The 23,886-nt window shown below is 48.6% G+C and overlaps 1 protein-coding gene and 1 long non-coding RNA gene across 2 annotated transcripts; one reads left to right on the top strand and one right to left on the bottom strand.

Annotated features, from left to right (window-relative positions):
• The first annotated feature begins 7,838 nt into the window (after positions 1-7,838).
• Positions 7,839-9,539, top strand: LOC109746802 (non-specific lipid transfer protein GPI-anchored 13). The gene is made up of 3 exons (XM_020305906.4): positions 7,839-8,316; positions 8,731-8,811; positions 9,113-9,539. Exons 1-3 carry the CDS (start codon positions 7,974-7,976, stop codon positions 9,277-9,279), a joined length of 591 nt encoding a protein of 196 aa, XP_020161495.1. The 5' UTR covers positions 7,839-7,973; the 3' UTR covers positions 9,280-9,539.
• Positions 9,540-18,731: 9,192 nt separating this feature from the next.
• On the bottom strand, positions 18,732-22,092 carry LOC141021550 (uncharacterized). The gene is made up of 2 exons (XR_012182878.1): positions 21,764-22,092; positions 18,732-19,038 (listed from the first exon to the last, which is right to left on the bottom strand). It is a non-coding gene; the product is annotated as an uncharacterized lncRNA (long non-coding RNA).
• Between the last annotated feature and the right edge of the window lie 1,794 nt (positions 22,093-23,886).

Here is a 23,886-nt window from a genome sequence, read left to right as displayed (position 1 = left end):
ACCCTAACTCTGGTCTCAAATCTCGTATCTGTAACTTGGCTCAATATACCACTTGTTAAATAATAACGAGAAATAAACGAGACAGAGAGACATGGAGATTTTACGTGGAAACCCTTGCGGGAGAAAACCACGGACGCACGAAGGCGCAATTACTATGAGGAGGAGTATTACAAGCACAAGACGACAGACCGTCTGAGGTGCGACTACATGGGGTATATATGAGGGGCAACACATAAGAGTCCTTGTAGGACAAGTAACGAGTTGTACTCGTACGCGTCGGTTCCAACGCAAAAGGCCCACACCGTATGTACTACGTCTAGTCCAATACGGTATAATTTGGATCATAATTTAACAGGTTGGAACACTCAGATACATCAAGCGTGACAGATGAACTATATCTGATGGAAGACTGCCACAGCTATGAAGATCAAGTGTTTCCAAGTGTTGTAGCATTCTAATCTGCGTTGGAAGCTGGCATGAACTAGTGCTAGTAATGCATAAATACCTTAGCTGATGCAGTTTACACAGTCTAGTGAGGTCAACTTTACCATTATTAGTGTCAATAAAAAGGACACGGAGGAATTTGAACTCAGACAGAGGAGGTGTATAATCAGAACTCCCAAATAACATACACGACCGAACTTTGGACATATTGATTTTCTTCAATATTTTCCGACCATTTATTCAAAACGTTTTATCTCTCAAACCGTGCGTCCAAATCTCGAACCGCTTTCATCGTTGGATTCCTCGCATCGAGATCTTCAAAACTAGATTCCATGTTGATAGGTTTTGGCGAACTTTTTTTCACGAAAAAACCGGACAAAAAAACGGACGAAAAAACCGAACCGGGAGCATGTGTTTTATCCCTTTTCGAGAGAGGCACGCTCGTGCCTCTCACGAAATCACAACCGTGCCTCTCGCGGGAGCAAAACCGTGACTCTCGCGAAAAAGAAAGAGAAAACCCATTTTTTTTCCGTTTCCGAGGAGGCACGGCCGTGACTCTCGCTAAAGGAAAAAACAGAAAACACGTTTTTTTTATTTTCGAGAAGCACGGCCGTGACTCTCGCGAAAGCACAACCGTGCCTCTTGCGGAAGCAAAACCGTGACTCTCGCGAAAGAAAAAAAACAGAAAACGTGTTTTTTTTCGTTTCCGAGAGGCACGACCGTGACTCTCGCTAAAGCACAACCGTGCCTCTCACGGAAGCAAAACCGTGACTCTCGCGAAAAAAACAGAAAACGCATTTTTTTTCGTTTCCGAGAGGCACAGCCGTGACTCTCGCGAAGGCACACACGTGCCTCTCGCGGAAGCAAAACCGTGACTCTCGCGAAATGAAAAAAAAAACAGAAAACGCGTTTTTTTTTCGTTTCCGAGAGCCACGGCCGTGACTCTCGCGAAAGCAAACCGTGCTTCTCGCGGAAGCAAAATCGTGACTGTCACGAAAGGGAAAAAAGAGAACGCGTTTTTTCGCGCAATTTTTTTACCAGTGGAAAACCATAACGCCGAAAAAACAAAAAAACTGTTTAAAAAGCCGAAAACGCATGCGGGAAAATAAGAAAAACAAAATATGAATGGAACGCCCAGAGTGCGGCACGTGACGAATGGCTGGGAGCATGCCAAATGACGCTGATCGTTGCGAGGCTTCCGAAGAAGTGCTCGTTAACTAGTTGCTCTCTCGAATATCTGTGCGTTTGCTCGGCTGTTCGACGCAAAACGGGTCGAATAGGAGCTCCCGTTGCTCGTGTCTTCTTTTTAAGCACTGACCGTAGAACAATTGTCGTGTCCTGAAGCATTCCTTTGGGCTTCTTGGGCCTGGTGCGCTCGAGCCAGCCATCATTCGTTGCACATCTCGCCTGGAGATTTTCGAGAAAAAAAATCCCGTCTCCCGGATCAATTCGATCGATAGATGAAACCCTAGCGTATTCGAGAAAAAAGAGACGAAACCCTTGCTGCAGTGCAGTACGTAAGTTCGTTGCTTCCCATCTCGTACCGTGGTCCGGCCGGATCGATCGATTTCTTTTTCCGATGAATCAGCGGCTCGGCAGCGATAGATCTGCAGCCAGGCGACAGGCGGAACTGTACGGGAATTGCGAGGGCTGGCTGCCGCCGCCGTGCCGTTTGACACTGCCGTGGTGCCGCCGTGCCGAGCTGTCGGTGGAACAGCCGAACAGAAGTCCAACTGTCCTACTGGTGCCCTATGCTCCTCCCCTTTTCTCTGGTACACACGGCAAAGATGTACTAAGACTTCTTAATTCATCGTTTACAACAGTTAACTCATATTTTTTGGAACAACTTTTTGTATAGTTGTTGAAGTTCAGAAGTTAAAACAGATTAAATATTTCCAATAGTTCCTCCTCCAGAATCAAGGTTCTGTCCTCCAGAATCAAGGTTTAGTCTTTTGCATTGATATTAGAGATATTTCTAAACATTTTATGAAATAACGAATTTAAATTATATAATTATGTGAGATTATTCTTCAGTTATCTTATATGAAGTTTTAAAAGAAATTAGGGCCCATTTTGCTTTTCGCATCGGGCCCCCGAATTCCTGGAGACGGCTTGTGGATAGTAACAAGTACGCGGGGGAGCCAACGGCGTGTGCCGACGCTGGGCGGACAGTTTTGCGGTATCTTAGGGAGGAGCGCCCGTAGTCACTGCCCCGGGGATGTGACCATATCGATAAACCTCGTTAATAAATATCGTGCCCCGGTGTGTTGTCTATGATCTTACTAGTGTTTTATTCTGACAAGGTGCCCTAAGGCAAAGGCACTTTGTATGGCATTGAGAGAAGTTCGGAATATTCTCTGGGAAGAGGTTTTTAATTTCTCTGACCCAAATTGATTGCTTATTTTGCTAGATCAGTAGAGTTCTCCGGTGTGTGAGCAAATCATATTCATATTGGAGAGCCTGACATTTAAGAAATGATTTGATTTTTGAAAGGGGAAGGAATCTGTCTCGGCCGCTGCTATTTTTGTGGATAACTATTGGCCGTCTTTCTTTTCATGCCTTCAAATACTGAGTTGATTCCTAACGTGAAAGGTAAGGCGGTGGAGGCTAGGTTAAACCCAGTCAATCTAGGAGGATCACTGAAGTGCGGCAGCCTCCCCCATATGACTATATTAAAATTAATGTTGATGTCAGCTTTGTGGAGAGTTTCAGCGCTGCAAGCGTGGGGGGTGTTTGCTAGGAATTCTTCTAGTGATGCCCTTATTTCTTCGTGGGAGTATATTAGTTTGTGTACCACTATAGATGAAGCTGAGCTAAGGACGTGCCTCGCTGGTCTCTCTATCGGTAATAGAGATGTTATCTTAGAAACTAATTGCTCTTACGTGGTTTCATTCCTTGCAAATGATAGCCTGGACTGGTCCTCTCTCGTCGATCTGAAGAAGGAAGCGTTATCCATCACTAAACTTATGCACAACTTTAAGCTGGCTAAGATAAATAGGCGGGCCAATGAGGTGGCGCATCAAATTGCAAAGTTTAGTTTTGATAATAGGTCGGAGGATATTCTATGTAATAGTTTTTCAAACTGCGTGATACATGCTCTAAGAAACGATTGTAATAACATTTTAATTAATTAATGCATGGGCAATAAGAATAACTACAACCTCTAATGAATACAATAAATAAATTGATTGAGTACATTGGAACTGAGAGGATTACAGTACTTACTCCGTTTTTATTTAGTCCACGTATTAGCTTTAGTCAAGGTCAAGCTTTATAAACTTGGAAAAAATTTATAAATAAAAAAATTAGCATATACAATAACAAATCAATACCATTAGATTTATTATTGAATGTACTTTCATATCATATAGATTTATTATAGTAAATATTTGTACTTTTTTTCTATAAACTTTGTCAAACTTTATGAAGTTTGACTTCAGTCAACTCTAATATGCAGAGTGTAAAAATGGAGGGAGTACATCTCAATTGTGTGTTTTTCCTGAGAGTACAAAATCAGATGGGCATTGCACATCTCAACCTTCTTTTCAACAAGTATCATTATGGACCATCAAACAGGGAACATTCAGTTCGAACACATGGGCAGCACGAACCAATTAATCGATGTGATACTGATTGTAAACAAGCACACCATGATAATTCAGAGGCTTGGAGTAAGTCATCATCATCTGGGCATACTCATGTCCATCACAAAGCCTCATTTCAAGCATAAGTTAAGTGTGACCGTTGTATAATATAGGCTAAAAGCAACACAATGAAACAATGATCGGATTGAAAAAGAATAATCTATAAAACCAGGTATCTTAAAGCAAAGGACGCGTCTAGCGAGCCAACGGTGGCTTGTTAGCGCTCTCGAATGGCCTATTATTTTATGTAAGTTTTTTTTAGGAAAAAGAGCTAAAAAGGAAATTACTAGCCAATCATGTATGGCCATTCACTGCGTGCTGAACGTCTCATGAAACAAGTGTGAACACATTTAATTAGGACTTCTATTTTTTTACAAAGTCATAACTTTCGAACCAGACATCGGAATTAGGATCCTTTTTCGCCGTTGGAATCCTCGCGACGTGCTCTTCGAAATTAGATCCCGTATTGATATGTTTTGACGAACTTTTTGTGTCCAATTTACTCTCTGTTTGGTGCAATTGCATAAGAGTCGATGTGCTACTACCTCATAGTCGATATGCAGCTCCCCTTTCTTGTAGACATGCAACTTTCACTGATGCGGACAGGTGTGAACATATTTAGTTCAAGTTTTATTTTTCTAAAAATTGTCATAACTTTTGAACCGAACATCAAAATTAAGATCCAATTTCATCATTGAAATCCTCACGACGTAGTCTCCAAAAGTAGATCCCGTATGGGTATGTTTCGACAAACTTTTGTGCGTGCAATTTACTTCCCGTTTGGTGCAACTACCAAGCAGTCGCTGTGTAACTATCTGATAGTCAATGTGCAAATTTTCCTCATACCCATGGACATGCATTTTTATTGATGACGCCTCCATCCCAAACTATCCCCTACTAGTGAGATGTGCAACTTCATGTGTTGCCCTTGCCAACTTCAGTAGGTGTGCAACTTTCATGTGGACGTGTAGTTTTCACTGTTCGCTGCCTTGTCCAACTGCCTACCAGTGGATGTGCAACTTAGTCTATTGCTCTGACCAAATAAGCCAACGAGAGAGTGCAACTTCACGGCTATGCATGCGGAACTATGACATCACGCGTGTGCAACTCCCGCAACCGGGATTGTGCGACTATGTCGTCGCACGTGTGCAACTCCGGCGACTTTGCATGAACTACTTTCCGACCAGGGTGTGCAACCCCGCTTTATGCAGAAGCAACTATGCCGACCAGGGTGTGCAACTCCCGCGCCCGTGTGTCAGCAACTAGACCGACGAGAGTGTGCAACACCACAGTCGTGCGTGTGCAACTCTTGAGGTTGTGGGTGAGCTACTATACCAAGTAGAGTGTACAACTCTACAACCGTGTGTGAGAAACTATCAGACAAGAATATGGTCCATGTTTGTGGCCAACCAAGTTTTGACCAACAAATTATCCTCAAATATTTTGAATGTCGGACCTATTTTCTCGGGTGTCTTTGCCTTTTTTTTTCTTCCCTTGGGTGCCTTGTGTATGTGATGTTCCCCCAACATCAAACGTACGATAATTCAGATCCCCAACTCATATTCCATACCGGCTATAGGCTCTTGACCCTCGTTAATCATCTCGGTCACGTAATTCTCCTAAAATGATCATGATTTAAAATGAACTAAATGGAATATGCAACTAATTCATTCAATGGAATATGCAACTAATTCATTCAATGGCATATGCAACTAATCTATCCAATGCAATAGCAAATATAACAAACAAAGGCATAGAAAATGGAGCAAAATCGATACCCCTTCCTACTGGGACATTCCGTCGAACATGACATTGTAGTCTGGACGCTAGCGCTGCCGTTGGAGTCACGGCGAGTCACACACCTCGTCGTCCACCCCTTGTGGTGCCGTAAACCCTCCCGGGATCCTTCAATCGGCCGTCGGATCAATGTCGGTCGCGGGTGGGGCAGACGACGGCTTCATTTTCTACAACTGGTCGGATGGGCACTGATCGACCGGGCATGGAGGAGGGGACACATCCTTCTCGAGGCCCACACCATCCTTGTCCGGAACTCTCTGCGCTGCTGCTTCCCTCTCACGCTGCTTCCGTCGCTATCCGGGTGATGTTCTTCGGCCAGCTCGGCGCCATGGACGGGAGCCTACATGGACTATGCCGAGGCAACATCCGTGGCGTCGGTTTGGGACGGGGTACCCGACGAGGACATCTAACGCGGTGGGTCGGGTGGCGGCACGGATGGGGGAGCAATGGTAGACAGACACGAGAGGAGTGCGGTAAATTTGCTGGAGTAGTCAATTTGTTCAAATTATGGTGGGTCTGTCTGATCCGATATGGCGGTGCGGTACAGCGCATCCAGGCCTCCTTATATACGTCCAAGATTTAGGATGGATATATGAAAATGTGCCGGTCAGCCTGAACATATAAGGCCGGTTAGAGGAGCTCGTCTAGGTCGGCATTTTGTGAGAGGTACCTGCCCGTCCAGCGGGGGTTTGGGGCTTCTCTCGATCGGAGACACGGCGGCCACCATGAAGCAAAGTCGCTAGCTGCTGTGGAAGATCTTGGTTGTCATCTTGAACATGCGTGTAAACGGGATGACTTGGATCCCCAGCCGAGGCTGCTTGCACTCGCACTGCTGCTCCTTCAGCCTTCAGATTTGGAGCGCGAACTAGCAAGTGGCACATAACTGGTGGTACCAAAGTGGCAGCAGATTCATGCCAAAGATACTGTAGCGTGTTTAACATTCTGCATATGTGCAGATTCATAGCTCCTGCGCCTTCTCCGCTAGATGCTCGCTGCCAGTGCCAGCCTCTGCATGTTGGGTGGTCTCTGGCCACCCACTCTACTCACACCCACACGAGCCCGTAGTGAACCGTACCCTCCAAGTTTACAACATGCTTGTGACACCTGACACGTACTAGTAGTTCCGTTTGCCAAATTGGACATGTGGCATCCCGTGTCTGTCCCAACACGCGAGCCTCATCACGTCTCCTGTTGCCACTCCATTTTTCTAGGGATGTCTTGTTGCTATGCATCAACATTGTTTATGTGATCTTGCTCTTTAACACCTCTGCTAAGAAGTGAGAGCCTTACTGAAAAGGAGAGAGGGAAGGCAGTCAATTTCCACCCAGGGGAACTTGGTTACCAATAATACTACACGTACAGGATGATTCATACAAAGAGTTACAGGGAGGGAACAATAAGTCCTCTGCTCGTTCGCAGCGCTGCAGGCCATCCACATGGAGGTAGATTCAGAGTTCAGACGAGTGGGCATGAGTGTGCGACAGCGACACAGTTGCATTTGCTAGCATGAATGCCGGAGTTATTGGCTGCTGCTGCCTCCATCTACCCGGCCCGCATGTCGTCAAGAAATCAAGTGCACCGGGTCCCTGGCCGGCCGGCCGGAACGAGGAGATCACGGCGAGGCCACGGCGCCGATAAATCGAGCGGTTGAAACCTTACAGTCAGTCACAGTTCTCACGTTTCTGGCACCTTTCCTGAATGTGCATGTTCGAACACGGCAAGGCTCGTTTCTCTCCTGGGAATCGCTGTTCGACATGCGTGCGTGTGAGCCCTTCTGCAGCGCGTAGAGAGCCGGGCCTGTCGATCAGCCACGCACGCACGCATCAAAGTGCGGAGCATCGTGCCTGCCCGCGTACGTACGTACGTGGTGCGACCGGGCACGTCACGATGTCTGGCTCACGCCTTCGCCGCCTCCCCCCACCCCCACCCGCTATAACAGTTCACCCCCGGCCTCACCAACCCCCCACCCCAGCTCACTCCCACACAGCCACTTTACTTCCTCCACTCTTCAAGTCACATCGGCAGCTGCTAGCCAAGTAGCCAAGGCAAGGAAGTGATCGAGGAAGAGGGAGCGAAGCGGCGTCCCTCATGGCGGCGAAGGCGGTGCAGTGGCCGGTGATGGTGGTGGTGGTGATGATGGGGGCGGCGGTGGCTAGCGTGGGAGCGGACATGGACGCGGACCGGAGCGAGTGCGCAGAGCAGCTGGTGGGGCTGGCGCCGTGTCTGCAGTACGTGCAGGGGCAGGCGCGGTCGCCGGCGCCGGACTGCTGCGGCGGGCTGAGCCAGGTGCTGGACAAGAGCCCCAAGTGCCTGTGCGTGCTGGTCAAGGACAAGGACGACCCCAACCTGGGCATCAAGATCAACGCCTCCCTCGCGCTCGCCCTCCCCTCCGCCTGCGGCAACACCAAGGCCAACGTCTCCCACTGCCCACGTACGTCTCCCTCCTACTCCTACCTACTACCTAGACCCTAGTACATGCATATCACCGACCTCGTCGTCGACCAACCCCCCGCCGCGCCGTCGTGTCACGTTCCACAGCACAAATGGTATACGTCGCGTGGCTGTATTTTGGAGGGACGTCGCGTGCAGGGTTAGCTAGAGATGCCTTGTGGCTTGTTCGGTCTGGCCCGTGACATGGCCGGCCGCATCACGACTTAGACGCCACTGGCACCCGTCGCCGTCCCAAATTACTTCCCTTTCTTTACAAAACCCGGCACACTGGCACCAACCTATACAGCTAGGCTGTCGATCTATTATGGGAGCCCGTTTCGTTTCTTCATTTTGTACCGAGATGAACTGAACTACTGAAGCACTACTGACTATTGGCTATACTTTGTGTGTGCAGAGCTGCTGCACCTCCCTCCGAACTCCAAGGACGCCGCCATCTTCAGCCCCGGCGGCGACAAGGGCACCGCTGCAGCTCCAGGTGACTGAGCCTTCCGTTTCCTTAGCTCCACTCTTCTCCTCCTGTTGATTCATTAGCACGGTGAAAACTACGTACGGTACATCGAGCGTAACTCGGCGAAAGATGTTTGAACCATAGCCCATGTGCTTGTTGCCATCAATGGCGCTTTTCACAGACCTTTTACCTTGCCGTAACGTACGTGTGTCTGGAAATTAATCAAGCCGGTTACTCATTGCTCCTGCAACACTGATGTCCCTCCGTAGTCCTGCTGCCTGTCACTCTGTCGATCTAACAACAATCACCGGTTTCGCTTTCCTCGCAGCCAAGGACAACACGGCGTCGACGGCCAACTCCCGCGCGCAGCAGGCGGCCAGCGCCGGCACCGCCTCCTCGACAGCGACCGCCGGCGTCGCACTGGCGGCGTTGCTCGCCGGCTACCTTGCGCTACTCCTGCCCGCGGACTTCCTGGCCACCGCCGCCACCTTCTAGTCCATCTCCGTACGTGCGCGTCTGTCTCCTCCCCCCTATGGCGCCACCGAAGATCGATCAGGAGCAGGGGAGCCAGGAACCAGTGACTGTGTTTGGGAGAATGAAATGCCTCGAGTACGATCGATCATGCATGTTGTAGTATGTGACAGAGATGGTAGTGGACTAGTGGTGGTAGTGGTTGGTTTGTTGGTGTTGTATTGAACCTATGTTTTTCGCTGTATGGATATGACGCAATAATTCCACACTTACGGATGCAGCTATGGATGACGTATCGACCTGACCTTTGCTTTCCGTTGATGTTTGTGAGAAAGCGCCTGTGATTTGGTGAGGCACTGAGGCACTTGATCGATCGATCGCTTCAAGCTTTTCGTTCTGATGATGGTCGTTGGGTTCGGGGCTTATTTTCTACTCCCTCCGATCCATAATCATAATAAGTGGCGTAGCTTTGAACTAATTAAGTTTAGCCTTCGATTAAAACTACGACAATTATTTTGGATCAGAGGGAGTAGTTTTTTCAGGTAGATACATTAACAGTCACTGAAATTGAGCTCAAAGTATAGTACGGGTCACCGGACTTCGGAATACGCGTCATCATATACACAAAGCGATGATTATACCGTCACTGACTCATCGTAGAGCATGGTATTGCACTCTGTTGACCGGTTAAATAGTTTATGTAGCAAATATTGCAAGGGTTCCACCTGTCAGTGTGTGAAAGAAATAAATTAGCGGAAAAAAAAACTTCGGTGCAGAGAATCTCTACTCCTAATGGACGACTTGGTAGTCTCTGCTTCGTACCGGTTTTTTTCGTCTCAACCTCCCCACCTTCGCATGGTATTTTTTCGTCCCACCAGTCTCCCCTCCCATGCAGCCAAAAAGACCCAGGAAGGAGCCCCGTCCAACGCGGACTGGAACGATGCTCCGCTCGATCTATTCGCTACATCCATCGTCCTCCTCCCCACTTCCTTCTTCCTCCTCCCGCGATTCCCCCAACCCCGCCGCCGACCTCCTCTGCCCATTGCCCATGACCCCCCCCCCTCCAACCCCGCTGTCGACCTCCTCTCCCCACAACCCCCCCCCCCCCCCCCCGACCCCGCCACCTAACTAGCGGCGTGCTAGGGTTAGCGCCGGCGCCGTCACCAGCCCCACCCGCCCATCAACCCCTCCCAGGACGGCTGCTGGTTTTGGTGCTTTGCCATCGTGATGCCCACTAGCTCTCACTTTTTGCCAACGCATGCCGTTTGTTCCTCTGCGGCTGCCACTTCGCTGCAACCACTCTGCCATTTCATAAAGAACGTGAAGGCAAGGCTCCATTCAAGGGAGCGCGGCTAGCGACTAGACCCTGTAGGTGGACGCGATCTTGAGCAGCGAAGAGCAGATGCTCCGACAAGATGAGCGTGGTTGCAGGCAACTGTTACACATGTTGGGTTTGCTGACGAGATTTCTGTCTCGAAAGGCGAGCCTGAGGCCACAACAACGTAAACCTCCCGTACAGCGAGTACGAACAACTAGGCAACAGTATAATATTTCAACGACGGGCATGGCTACATATTTTTTTCTTTTGGTTGAGCACAGTTGTATATTTCTAAAAGGGAATATTTCAATCTGGTTTCTGAATGCACACAATGCAAGGATACTTCAAACAAATGCAAGTATCTTCTATATGAAGGTCATCTGGCATTTGGAAGAGAAGAATGGTGCATACATTAGATCAGTTAAGGTCGCTGGAGTTCGTCAAACAATTATTAATAGGTAAATGATCTCAGTTATGTGTTATTTGTTTTTTCTTCTCATGTGGATGCTACATACTGTAAACTACGCAGTGTACTTGGAGACAATCACCAAGGTCTTTTCTGTACAAACTAATCTAAGCTTTTTCTTTTTCTCAAGTAGATGTTTTATTTTGCTAATTGCTGTGTGACTCTGTGTATAGCCGTTAAACAGAAGTCCTTTGATGTCAGGCGCAATCGATGAAGTTTTTTTTTCTATGTCAGATGCTCTTGTTTAGTGGGACGCTATGCAGAGTTTGGTGAATGGTGCCGCTACTGCAGCTCATTGGTTCTAGCCCGACATTCAGCTCTCAGTGGATGTCAGTCAGGGACAGGATGATCACCATCCAGATTTTGACACCGTGTTTTCTCTTTCTAATCTACTACTATAGCAATTAGTAGCAGCCGCATGTGGAAAGGTTTGGCACTTCAAACTACTTCATGAATATTGTGGTCACTGAAACCTGCTTGGAAATTATATAGCAGTGTAATTTGTAGTGGAGTTACCAATTCACCGTTGATAAATGTACAATGTAAAGGCAAATAATCTTTTTGTATGTTTATATGCACGCGATCAGGCAAGAGGGCCCTGCCTCTGAACGCCCACTTGCTTGATTCCGAATGCAATATTTCATGTTTTTTTCGCTCTTATAAGTTGTGGATGCATAACCTAAAATTAAGGGCTATCCAGTTGAGCTTTCATCAACTGTGAGCCAATTGCTTGCTTATTTGACATCTTCGATAGTATGCTGAAAATTACATTTTTCGGTATACTACGTAACAGAGATCATGTTGCATTTCATTGATCTTCCTTGATCATAATGAGTGTACATCTGGCCAATTGATTTATCATTGAATCGGGACAAGTGAAAATGAATGAAAACTATCGGAACAGAGAATTTAGTTAGTTATTTGCACAAACAATCGATTCTTATGTTGTAAGTTTTGCTATAACAGTGGGTAAGAAAATAAATTATGTTCCAACTGGCAGGCATGTAGGACCATCCTATTTAACCCAATGACTAATTTGAGTCTTCATGTTCGTCTGGAAGCTAAGGATAATTTTAACGTCTGGAAGCTAATTTGAGTCTTCATGTTCGTCTGGAAGCTAAGTATATTTTTTATTCCATGGCTTCAGGTGTTAGTCGTGTTGGTTCCGTCGTAGGTGTGCGGGCGGCCGCTGGTGGCCTCGCGTGGATCTGAGCCGGCTGCCGTGGGCGGGAAGGTTGGCTGGAGGGATGGGAGGCTTCGATGGTGGTCGAGCCACCCGTCGCCAGCGCAAGGTCGCCGGTCATGGAGACGATCCGCTCATCCTCCCTCCTTTCTCGGCCCAATGCTTGTTGGCTCAGATTTGACGATGTTCGGGGTAGGGTGGTCATTGGAGGCTCCATGAGTTTAAGGGTTGTCGGTCTGGCTAAAGCCAACCTTTCAGATCTTAAGGTTGTATGGATGCTAGACGGCGGCCCTAGCGGCGAGGGAGGCAATGTTCATTGGTGGAGCGCGCGTCTTGGGTGCGGGCTGGCTCTCATGGCCATGTGAGTGGCATGTGTTGGGGATCATTGCAGAAATTAAAAAAATTCTACGCATCACCAAGATCAATCTATGGAGAGACTAGCAAAGAGAGAGAGGGGAGTGCATGTTCATACCCTTGAAGATCGTGATGCGGAAGCGTTACAAGAACGCGAATGAACGAGTCGTACTCGTAGCGATTCAGATCGCGGTTGATTCCGATCTAAGCGCCGAACAACGGCGCCTCCGCGTTCAACACACGTACAGCCCGGGGACGTCTCCTCCTTCTTGATCCAGCAAGGGGGGAGGAGAAGTTGAGGGAGAGCTCCGGCAGCACGACGGCGTGGTGGTGGAGCTTGCAGTTCTCCGGTAGGGCTTCGCCAAGCACTACTACGGAGGAGGAGGTGTTGGGGAGGGAGAGGGCCTCGCCAGGGGAAGGGGAGCGGCTCCCATGCGCCTCCCCACTATATATAGGGGTGGAGGGGGCTGGTTTCTTGCCCTCCAAGTCCATTGGGGCGTTGGCAAAGGTGGGCGAAAGAAATCCCATCATTTCCCTTCCCCACCGATTGTTATATCCCCCTTTTTTTAGGGATCTTGATCTTATCCCTTCGGGATATGATCTTATTCCTTCTAAGGGGGGATCTTGGTGCGCCTTGACCAGGGGTGTGGGGCCTTGCCCCCACTACCCACGTTCATGTGGGTCCCTGAAGGAAATATGCCCTAGAGGCAATAATAAAGTTATTATTTATTTCCTTATATCATGATAAATGTTTATTATTCATGCTAGAATTGTATTAACCGGAAACATAATACATGTGTGAATACATAGACAAACAGAGTGTCACTAGTATGCCTCTACTTGACTAGCTCGTTGAATCAAAGATGGTTATGTTTCCTAGCCATAGACATGAGTTGTCATTTGATTAACGGGATCACATCATTAGGAGAATGATGTGATTGACTTGACCCATTCCGTTAGCTTAGCACTCGATCGTTTAGTATGTTGCTATTGCTTTCTTCATGACTTATACATGTTCCTATAACTATGAGATTATGCAACTCCCGTTTACCGGAGGAACACTTTGTGTGCTACCAAACGTCACAACGTAACTAGGTGATTATAAAGGTGCTCTACAGGTGTCTCCAAAGGTACTTGTTGGGTTGGCGTATTTCGAGATTAGGATTTGTCACTCCGATTGTCGGAGAGGTATCTCTGGGCCCACTCAGTAATACACATCACTATAAGCCTTGCAAGCATTGTGACTAATGAGTTAGTTGCGGGATGATGTATTACGGAACGAGTAAAGAGACTTGCCGGTAACGAGATTGAACTAGGTACCGACGATGGAATCTCGGGCAAGTAACATACCGATGACAAAGGGAACAACGTATGTTGTTATGCGGTCTGACCGATAAAGATCTTCGTAGAATATGTGGGAACCAATATGAGCATCCAGGTTCCGCTATTGGTTATTGACCGGAGAGGTGTCTCGGTCATGCCTACATAGTTCTCGAACCCGTAGGGTCCGCACGCTTAACGTTACGATGATAGTTATATTATGAGTTTATATGTTTTGATTGTTGGAAATATGCCCTAGAGGCAATAATAAATGGTTATTATTATATTTCTTTGTTCATGGTAATTGTCTATTATTCATGCTATAATTGTATTGTCCGGAAATCGTAATACATGTGTGAATACATAGACCACAACCTGTCCCTAGTAAGCCTCTAGTTGACTAGCTCGTTGATCAACAGATAGTCATGGTTTCCTGACTATGGACATTGGATGTCATTGATAACGGGATCACATCATTAGGAGAATGATGTGATGGACAAGAACCAATCCTAAGCATAGCATAAAAGATCGTGTAGTTTCGTTTGCTAGAGCTTTTCCAATGTCAAGTATCTTTTCCTTAGACCATGAGATCGTGCAACTCCCGGATACCGTAGGAGTGCTTTGGGTGTTCCAAATGTCACAACGTAACTGGGTGACTATAAAGGTGCACTACGGGTATCTCCGAAAGTGTCTGTTGGGTTGGCACGGATCGAGACTGGGATTTGTCACTCCGTGTGACGGAGAGGTATCTCTGGGCCCACTCGGTAATGCATCATCATAATGAGCTCAATGTGACTAAGGCGTTAGTCACGGGATCATGCATTGCGGTACGAGTAAAGAGACTTGCCGGTAACGAGATTGAACAAGGTATTGGGATACCGACGATCGAATCTCGGGCAAGTAACATACCGATTGACAAAGGGAATTGCATACGGATTGATTGAATCCTCGACACCGTGGTTCATCCGATGAGATCATCGTGGAACATGTGGGAGCCAACATGGGTATCTAGATCTCGCTGTTGGTTATTGACCGGAGAGGCGTCTCGGTCATGTCTACATGTCTCCCGAACCCGTAGGGTCTACACACTTAAGGTCCGGTGACGCTAGGGTTGTAGAGATATATGTATGCGGAAACCCGAAAGTTGTTCGGAGTCCCGGAAGAGATCCCGGACGTCACGAGAGGTTCCGGAATGGTCCGGAGGTGAAGAATTATATATAGGAAGTCAAGTTTCGGCCACCGGGAAAGTTTCGGGGGTTACCGGTATTGTACCGGGACCACCGGAAGGGTCCCGGGGGTCCACCGGGTGGGGCCACCTATCCCGGAGGGCCCCGTGGGCTGAAAGTGGAAGGGAACCAGCCCTTAGTGGGCTGGGGCACCCCCCTTGGGCCTCCCCCCATGCGCCTAGGGTTGGGAACCCTAGGGGGAGCTTCCCCCTTGCCTTGGGGGGCAAGGCACCCCTTCCCCCCCACTTGGCCGCCGCCCCCCTTGGAGATATGATCTCCCAAGGGCTGGCGCCCCCTCCCCCAGGGGTCCTATAAATAGTGGGAGGAGGGAGGGCAGCATATTACAGCCTTGGGCGCCTCCCTCCTCCCCTGCAACACCTCTCTCTCTCTCGCAGAAGCTTGGCGAAGCCCTGCCGGAGACCCGCTACATCCACCACCACGCCGTCGTGCTGTTGGATCTCCATCAACCTCTCCTCCCCCCTTGCTGGATCAAGAAGGAGGAGACGTTGCTGCACCGTACGTGTGTTGAACGCGGAGGTGCCGTCCGTTCGGCACTCGGTCATCGGTGATTTGGATCACGGCGAGTACGACTCCGTCATCCACGTTCATTGGAACGCTTCCGCTCGCGATCTACAAGGGTATGTAGATGCACTCCTTTCCCCTCGTTGCTAGTAGACTCCATAGATGCATCTTGGTGAGCGTAGGAAAATTTTAAAATTATGCTACGATTCCCAACAGTGGCATCATGAGCCAGGTCTATGCGTAGTTACTATGCACGAGTAAAACACAAAGTAGTTGTGGGCGTTGAGTTTGCCAATTCTTCTTGCCGCTACTAGTCTTTTCTTGTTTCGGCGGCATTGTAGGATGAAGCGGCCCGGACCGACCTTACACGTACACTTACGTGAGACAGGTTCCACCGACTGACATGCACTAGATGCATAAGGTGGCTAGCGGGTGTCTGTCTCTCCTACTTTAGTCGGAACGGATTCGATGAAAAGGGTCCTTATGAAGGGTAAATAGAAATTGGCAAATCACGTTGTGGTCATACGTAGGTAAGAAACGTTCTTGCTAGAAACCTACAAACCACGTAAAAAAACTTGCAACAACAATTAGAGGACGTCTAACTTGTTTTTGCAGCAAGTGCTATGTGATGTGATATGGCCAGAAGATGTGATGAATGATATATGTGATGTATGAGATTGATCACATTCTTGTAATAGGAATCACGACTTGCATGTCGATGAGTATGACAACCGGCAGGAGCCATAGGAGTTGTCTTTATTATTTTGCATGACCTGCGTGTCATTGAATAACGCCATGTAAATTACTTTACTTTGTTGCTAAACGAGCTAGCCATAGAAGTAGAAGTAATCGTTGGCGTGACGACTTCATGAAGACACAATGATGGAGATCATGATGATGGAGATCATGGTGTCATGCCGGTGACGAGGATGATCATGGTGCCCCGAAGATGGAGATCAAAGGAGCATGATGATATTGGCCATATCATGTCACTATTTGATTGCATGTGATGTTTATCATGTTTTTGCATCTTATTTGCTTAGAATGACGGTAGTAAGTAATATGATCCCTTATAATAATTTCAAGAAAGTGTCCACCCTAACTGTGCACCGTTGCGAAGGTTCGTTGTTTCGAAGCACCACGTGATGATCGGGTGTGATAGATTCTAACATTCGAATACAACGGGTGTTGACGAGCCTAGCATGTACAGACATGGCCTCGGAACACACGCAATACACTTAGGTTGACTTGACGAGCCTAGCATGTACAGACATGGCCTCGGAACACGGAGGACCGAAAGGTCGAGCATGAGTCGTATAGAAGATAAGATCAACATGGAGATGTTCACCGATCTTGACTAGTCCGTCTCACGTGATGATCGGACACGGCCTAGTTAAACTCGGATCATGTTTCACTTAGATGACTAGAGGGATGTCTATCTGAGTGGGAGTTCATAATCAGATGAACTTCATTATCATGAACATAGTCAAAAAGGTATTTGCAAATTATGTCATAGCTTGCGCTTTAGTTCTACTGGTTAAGATATGTTCCTAGAGAAAATTTAGTTGAAAGTTGGTAGTAGCAATTATGCGGACTGGGTCCGTAAACTGAGGATTGTCCTCATTGCTGCACAGAAGGCTTATGTCCTTAATGCACCGCTCGGTGTGCTGAACCTCAGCGTCGTCTGTAGATGTTACGAAACATCTGACATACACGTTTTGATGACTACGTGATAGTTCGGTGCGGTTTAGAATTGTGGCACCATATTACACCTCGATAGTATCGTAGCGGAGCTTAGGCGAAGCCCTGCGTCGGTAGAACATCATCATCGTCACCACGCCGTCGTGCTGACGAAACTCTCCCTCAACACTCGGCTGGATCGGAGTTCGAGGGACGTCATCGAGCTGAACATGTGCTGAACTCGGAGGTGCCGTACGTTCGGTACTTGATCGGTCGGATCGTGAAGACGTACGACTACATCAACCGCGTTGTGTTAACGCTTCCGCTATCGGTCTACGAGGGTACGTAGACAACACTCTCCCCTCTCGTTGCTATGCATCACCATGATCTTGTGTGTTCGTAGGAAATTTTTTGAAATTACTACGTTCCCCAACAGTCCCCCCATGCAGGTGGGCCCCACTCCGGAACCTTCTAGAACCTTCCTGGTACAATACCGAAAAATCCCGAACATTTTCCGGTGGCCAAAATAGGACTTCCCATATATAAATCTTTACCTCCGGACCATTCCGGAACTCCTCGTGACGTCCGGGATCTCATCCGGGACTCCGAACAACATTCGGTAACTGCACACTAATTCCCATAACAACTCTAGCGTCACCGCACCTTATGTGTGTAGACCCTACGGGTTCGGGAATCATGCAGACATGACCGAGACAGCTCTCTGGCCAATAACCAACAGCGGGATCTGGATACCCATGTTGGCTCCCACATGTTCCACGATGATCTCATCGGATGAACCACAATGTCGGGGATTCAATCAATCCTGTATACAATTCCCTTTGTCAATCGGTACGTTACTTGCCCGAGATTCGATCGTCGGTATCCCAATACCTCGTTCAATCTCGTTACCGGCAAGTCACTTTTACTCGTTCCATAACACATCATCCCGTGATCAACTCTTTGGTCACATTGAGCTCATTATGATGATGTCCTACCGAGTGGGCCCAGAGATACCTCTCCGTCACACGGAGTGACAAATCTCAGTCTTGATTCGTGCCAACCCAACAGAAACTTTCGGAGATACCCGTAGCGTGCCTTTATAGCCACCCAGTTACGTTGTGACGTTTGGCACACCCAAAGCATTCCTACGGTATCCGGGAGTTGCACAATCTCATGGTCTAAGGAAATGATACTTGACATTAGAAAAGCTTTAGCAGACGAACTATACGATCTTGTGCTATGTTTAGGATTGGGTCTTGTCCATCACATCATTCTCCTAATGATGTGATCCTGTTATCAACGACATCCAATGTTTGTGACGCCCCCGATTCAATCGTACACTAATCATGCATGCAAACGTGTACGATCAAGATCAGGGACTCACGGGAAGATATCACAACACAACTCTAAAACAAAAATAAGTCATACAAGCATCATAATACAAGCCAGGGGCCTCGAGGGCTCGAATACAAGTGCTCGATCATAGACGAGTCAGCGGAAGCAACAATATCTGAGTACAGACATAAGTTAAACAAGTTTGCCTTAAGAAGGCTAGCACAAACTGGGATACAGATCGAAAGAGGCGCAGGCCTCCTGCCTGGGATCCTCCTAAACTACTCCTGGTCGTCGTCAGCGGCCTGCACATAGTAGTAGGCACCTCCGGTGTAGTAGGAGTCGTCGTCGACGGTGGCGTCTGGCTCCTGGGCTCCAGCATCTGGTTGCGACAACCAGGTAGAAAGGAAAGGGGGAAAAGAGGGAGAAAAGCAACCGTGAGTACTCATCCAAAGTACTTGTAAGCAAGGATCTACACTACATATGCATGGGTATCTGTGTAAAGGGGCTGTATCGGTGGACTGCACTGCAGAACGCCAGAATAAGAGGGGGATAGCTAATCCTGTCGAAGACTACGCTTCTGGCAGCCTCCATCTTGCAGCATGTAGGAGAGAGTAGATGGTAAGTTCACCAAGTATCATCGCATAGCATAATCCTACCCGGCGATCCTCCCCTCGTCGCCCTGTGTGAGAGCGATCACCGGGTTATATCTGGCACTTGGAAGGGTGTGTTTTATTAAGTATCCGGTTCTAGTTGTCATAAGGTCAAGGTACAACTCTGGGTCGTCCTTTTACCGAGGGACACGGCTATTCGAATAGATAAACTTCCCTGCAGGGGTGCACCACATAACCCAACACGCTCGATCCCATTTGGCCGGACACACTTTTCTGGGTCATGCCCGGCCGCGGAAGATCAACACGTCGCAGCCCTACCTAGGCACAACAGAGAGGTCAGCACGCTGGTCTAAATCCTATGCGCGCAGGGGTCTGGGCCCATCGCACATTGCACACCTGCACGTTGCGTACGCGGCCGGAAGCAGACCTAGCCCCCTTAATACAAGCGCGAGCTTACGGTCCAATGCGGCTCGCGCCGCTCAGTCGCTGACGTCACGAAGACTTCGGCTGATACCACGACGTCGAGTGCCCATAACTGTTCCCGCGTTAGTGCGTATAGACCAAATGGCCAGACTCAGATCAAATACCAAGATCTCGTTAAGCGCGTTAATTGAAGTATCCGCGAACGCCGACCAGGGCCAGGCCCACCTCTCTCCTAGGTGGTCTCAACCTGCTCTGTCGCTCCGCCACAAAGTAACAGTCGGGGGCCGTCGGGAACCCAGGCCCACCTCTACCGGGATGGAGCCACCTATCCTTTCAGCCCCCTCATCAGAATCACTTGCGGGTACTCAACGAGCTGACCCGACTTTAGTCACCACATGTCTCATGTATATAAAGTATATAGTATATACCCGTGATCACCTCCCTAGTGATCACGGCCCGATAGTATAGCATGGCAGATGGACAAGAGTGTAGGGCCACTGATGGAACACTAGCATCCTATACTAAGCAGTAGGGTAGCAGGTAAGGGTAACAACTGTAGCAACAATGACAGGCTATGCAGCAGAATAGGATTAACCGAAAGCAGTAACATGCTACACTCTTCTAATGCAAGCAGTATAGAGAAGGAATAGGCGATATCTGGTGATCAAGGGGGGGCTTGCCTGGTTGCTCTGGCAAGAAGAAGGGGTCGTCAACACCGTAGTCGTACTGGGTAGCGGCGGCGTCGGTCTCGGTGTCTAGCGAGAGAAGAGGGGGAAGAAACAATGAATACAATGCAAACAGATGCATATCGATGCATGACACAACAAGTAACGGTGCTAGGAGTGCCCTAACGCAGTAGGAGGTGATACCGGTGAAGGGGGGAAACATCCAGGAAAGTATCCCCGGTGTTTCGCGTTTTCGGGCAGATGAAACAGAGGAGGATTGTTGCATGTTCGTTATGCTAGGGACGCGTGGCTAACAAACGGGCTGCGTATTCGGATTCGTCTCGTTGTTCTGAGCAACTTTCATGTACAAAGTACTTTCATCCGAGTTACGGTTTATTTTCTATGAATTATCAAAGTTTTAATGATTTTCTAGAATTTCTGAAATTGTTTAGTTCGAATAATGAGCATAATAAAGTTTTGTCACCTAGTGCTGAAATAGCCAGAGTGTATGACAGTAGGCCAGGGGGTCCAGTCAGCATGCACACTCAGCAGTTGACCAGTCAACATTGACTGGTCAAAAGGGTCAGCGGGGCCTACAAGTCATTGACACAATGACTTGTCCTTTATTTTAACAGGGGATTTAAGTGAGGGGGCCACTGTCATAGGGTAGTTAGACTAATTATCCTAAATAATTAATTAACTAAGTAATTAATTATTTAACTAATATTTCTTTTTTAAGGGCCGGCCCCACTTGGAAGTGGCCCCAACCGGCCACAGAGGGGAGTTGCGCTCGCGCGAGCACAGGACGAGGCCTGGCCATGGCCGAGCGCGGCCTAACAGGCGGAGGGGGAGCGGTGAGCGCGTAGCGACGGGGCCGGCCAGGGGAGCCGGGGTGGGGCGAGCCGCGGCAGTGGTCGGCGGAACCGGCGCGGCCACGGCGCGGCAGGGCAGAGGGGAGCCGGGCGGGCGGCCAGGGGAGGCGCCACAGCAGAGGCCCGAGGCGAGCAACGGGGGAAGCCCGAGAGCGGGGGCAACGGCGCGGGAGACACGGCCTTGCCGCCGTGGGGCACGCGCGGGGCAAGGCGCGAGCACGGCGCGGCCAACGAGTAGGGGACGGCCGGGGCGTGCGCGGATGCGTGCGACGAGGCGTAGGGGATGAGCGAGGCGGCGGCCGGAGCGACGGCGATGGTGGATCTGGGGCTAGAGGGCGCGACACGGTGAGCGGTTGGGCTTGTCGGCCTCCTGGCAGTGCCAGGAGCACACTGGGAACACTGGTTCGGGCAGAGGAGCACGGGGTGCTCGACCCCCGTCGGCCATGGCGAACGGTGGAGTTCGATGCTCGCGGACGCCGGTGATACGGCATGAATCCGAGGGGGAAGCAGAGGGGAAAGGAAGAGGGGCTCACAGTGAGCCTGTAGATGAGCAAGGTGGGCTCGGGGAGGGCTCGACGTTGCCGGAATCGATGACGAAGTTCGTTGGGGCCGAGGAAGAAGACGATGTCACAGGGCTTGATGCAGGGGCTCCAAGGTTGACCCTGTCCATGTAGTTGACGTAGCCAACGACGTCGCAGCAGCTGGACATGGCCTCAAGCGCCGGAGAGCTTGGTGGCTACGGGATCGATGGGGTGACGACGCTGGAAGCGCTCGGCCTTGCGCGAGAGAGAGCAAAGCGAGAGGGGGAAGGGGATCTGGGTGCTAGGGTTTCGGGGAGGGAGAGAGGGGCGTCCGGGGGAACTAGTAGGCGGGGGGGGGGGGCATGGATGCCCGGCGCGTGTCCACGGCCGGCCATGGCGCCGTGGATGCGTTGCCATGATCCCCCTGATGAACAGAGGATGGGGACGGCAGTAAGTGGGCCGGCCTTGTGGCTAAGGCCCAGGGAGAAAGCTGGGGGGCCTTTTTCTTTACTTTGAAATCCTTTTCTATTCTTTTCTCTTTTGTTTTCTTTCTTTTGTGTTTTATATTTACTTTTAGCACTAAACCATTTTTTTGAAAAATGTGTGGCTGGTCCCAAAATCAGTAAGCAATATCCCTCACTGCCACAAAAAGTTTAAACCCGAATAAAATAGTTTAGTATTTATAGTTAATAAAAGGCATTTACTTAATCACTTATGCTACTATTTATTTATTTTTGAGCATTAAAATATTTTATAAAAATTTGGATTCTCCACCAATATTACCAAGGGATCATTTGTCACATCCAGAACATTTTGGTTTTAATATTTGAAGACTTTTGTTGTCTGACTTGACTTCAAATTTGAATTCAAATAGGATTTGAATTATCGCGAGTTTACCAACAGTAATCGTGGTGACGTGCCATCATTAGCAGGGAATTACTGTAGCTTAACTATCCGGGCGTCACAATTCTCCCCCACTACAAGAAATCTCGTCCCGAGATTTAAGAGGGAGAGTAAGGGGGAAGGGATTTGGTTACGAAATTCTAACGAGTCTTCTCGGTCTTGATTGCTCTTCTTGAAGAGGTCGATCCATCACATTGATGTTTTCATTTCTCTGCTGCAGGTCATCATGATGAAGTCGGCGTCCTTTCTTCAGGAACTCCATCGGACTTACGAAAGGATAAGAGGGGGGAAAACTCTATAAGGCCGGATTGTAACAAAATTGATCATCGGACGGTTAAATCAGGGGGAGAAGCATAAGTATCTCTCGAATTGGAACTTAAGAAGTTATCGAGAGCAGAGTAAGAAGGTACCATGAGAAGTTTCAAACAGATAGGCAATCGTTCGATGTCTGAAACAACAGGCGAAAGGGGTCCAGAGCAACGAGATTGAGTATTGCGTCTGTTACCAGAATAGATCACTTGGGACGGTGGCCCGTGAATTACATACGAGGCCACACGCGAGGAATAACTTTGGGAACAGGGGGTGTACAGGAGAGTCAGGTTTCGATCTTGTGGAACTGTGGGTTATGGGCCCACCATGTGGTTTAAAGTAGAAAGGGGGCTGACATCTTGCACAGTCGCGATAGCAAGGCCTGTCAGAGGGTAGCCTGTCAGTTATGTCGGCAACAACATCGATACCAAGGGCGAGGGACGAAGAGAACCATTTTCCTGCTCGTTGAACGAGGCGGGCCAATAGGCAAGGTTCTCGTCCATCGGTGGCTACCGAAATGTCATCAACAATAGTAACGGGTTCTTACTGACAGATTGGTACACCAAGGTGCTTACAAAAGCAGTGACTTATTACTGCTTAGATCATATAAATCACAGAAACGGTTTAAGCAAACCAATGGAAAGGGAAAAGTGTCTATCAGATTAAACAGAACAATGGAAAGGTAAATGTGTTTAAACACATGTTTCAGGGATATATCCTTTCCAAGGACAAGCAGAGCATGACATCCATGACAAGATAGAAAGTAGATAACCGTTTAGGTAAGGGGAGAGGAATTTCATGACATAACCCAAACAACGGTATTTGGATAATAGACAAAGAAAATTTAGCATTGTTCTTCAAATGCTCTTATTGAAAATCGGAGTACCACAGACATGCTTTGAGATAGCATTGACATGGTCATC

Source organism: Aegilops tauschii, chromosome 4 (assembly GCF_002575655.3).
Source record: "Aegilops tauschii subsp. strangulata cultivar AL8/78 chromosome 4, Aet v6.0, whole genome shotgun sequence".
NCBI classification, from domain to species: domain Eukaryota; kingdom Viridiplantae; phylum Streptophyta; class Magnoliopsida; order Poales; family Poaceae; genus Aegilops; species Aegilops tauschii.
This window is presented reverse-complemented; position numbering and strand designations above follow the sequence as displayed.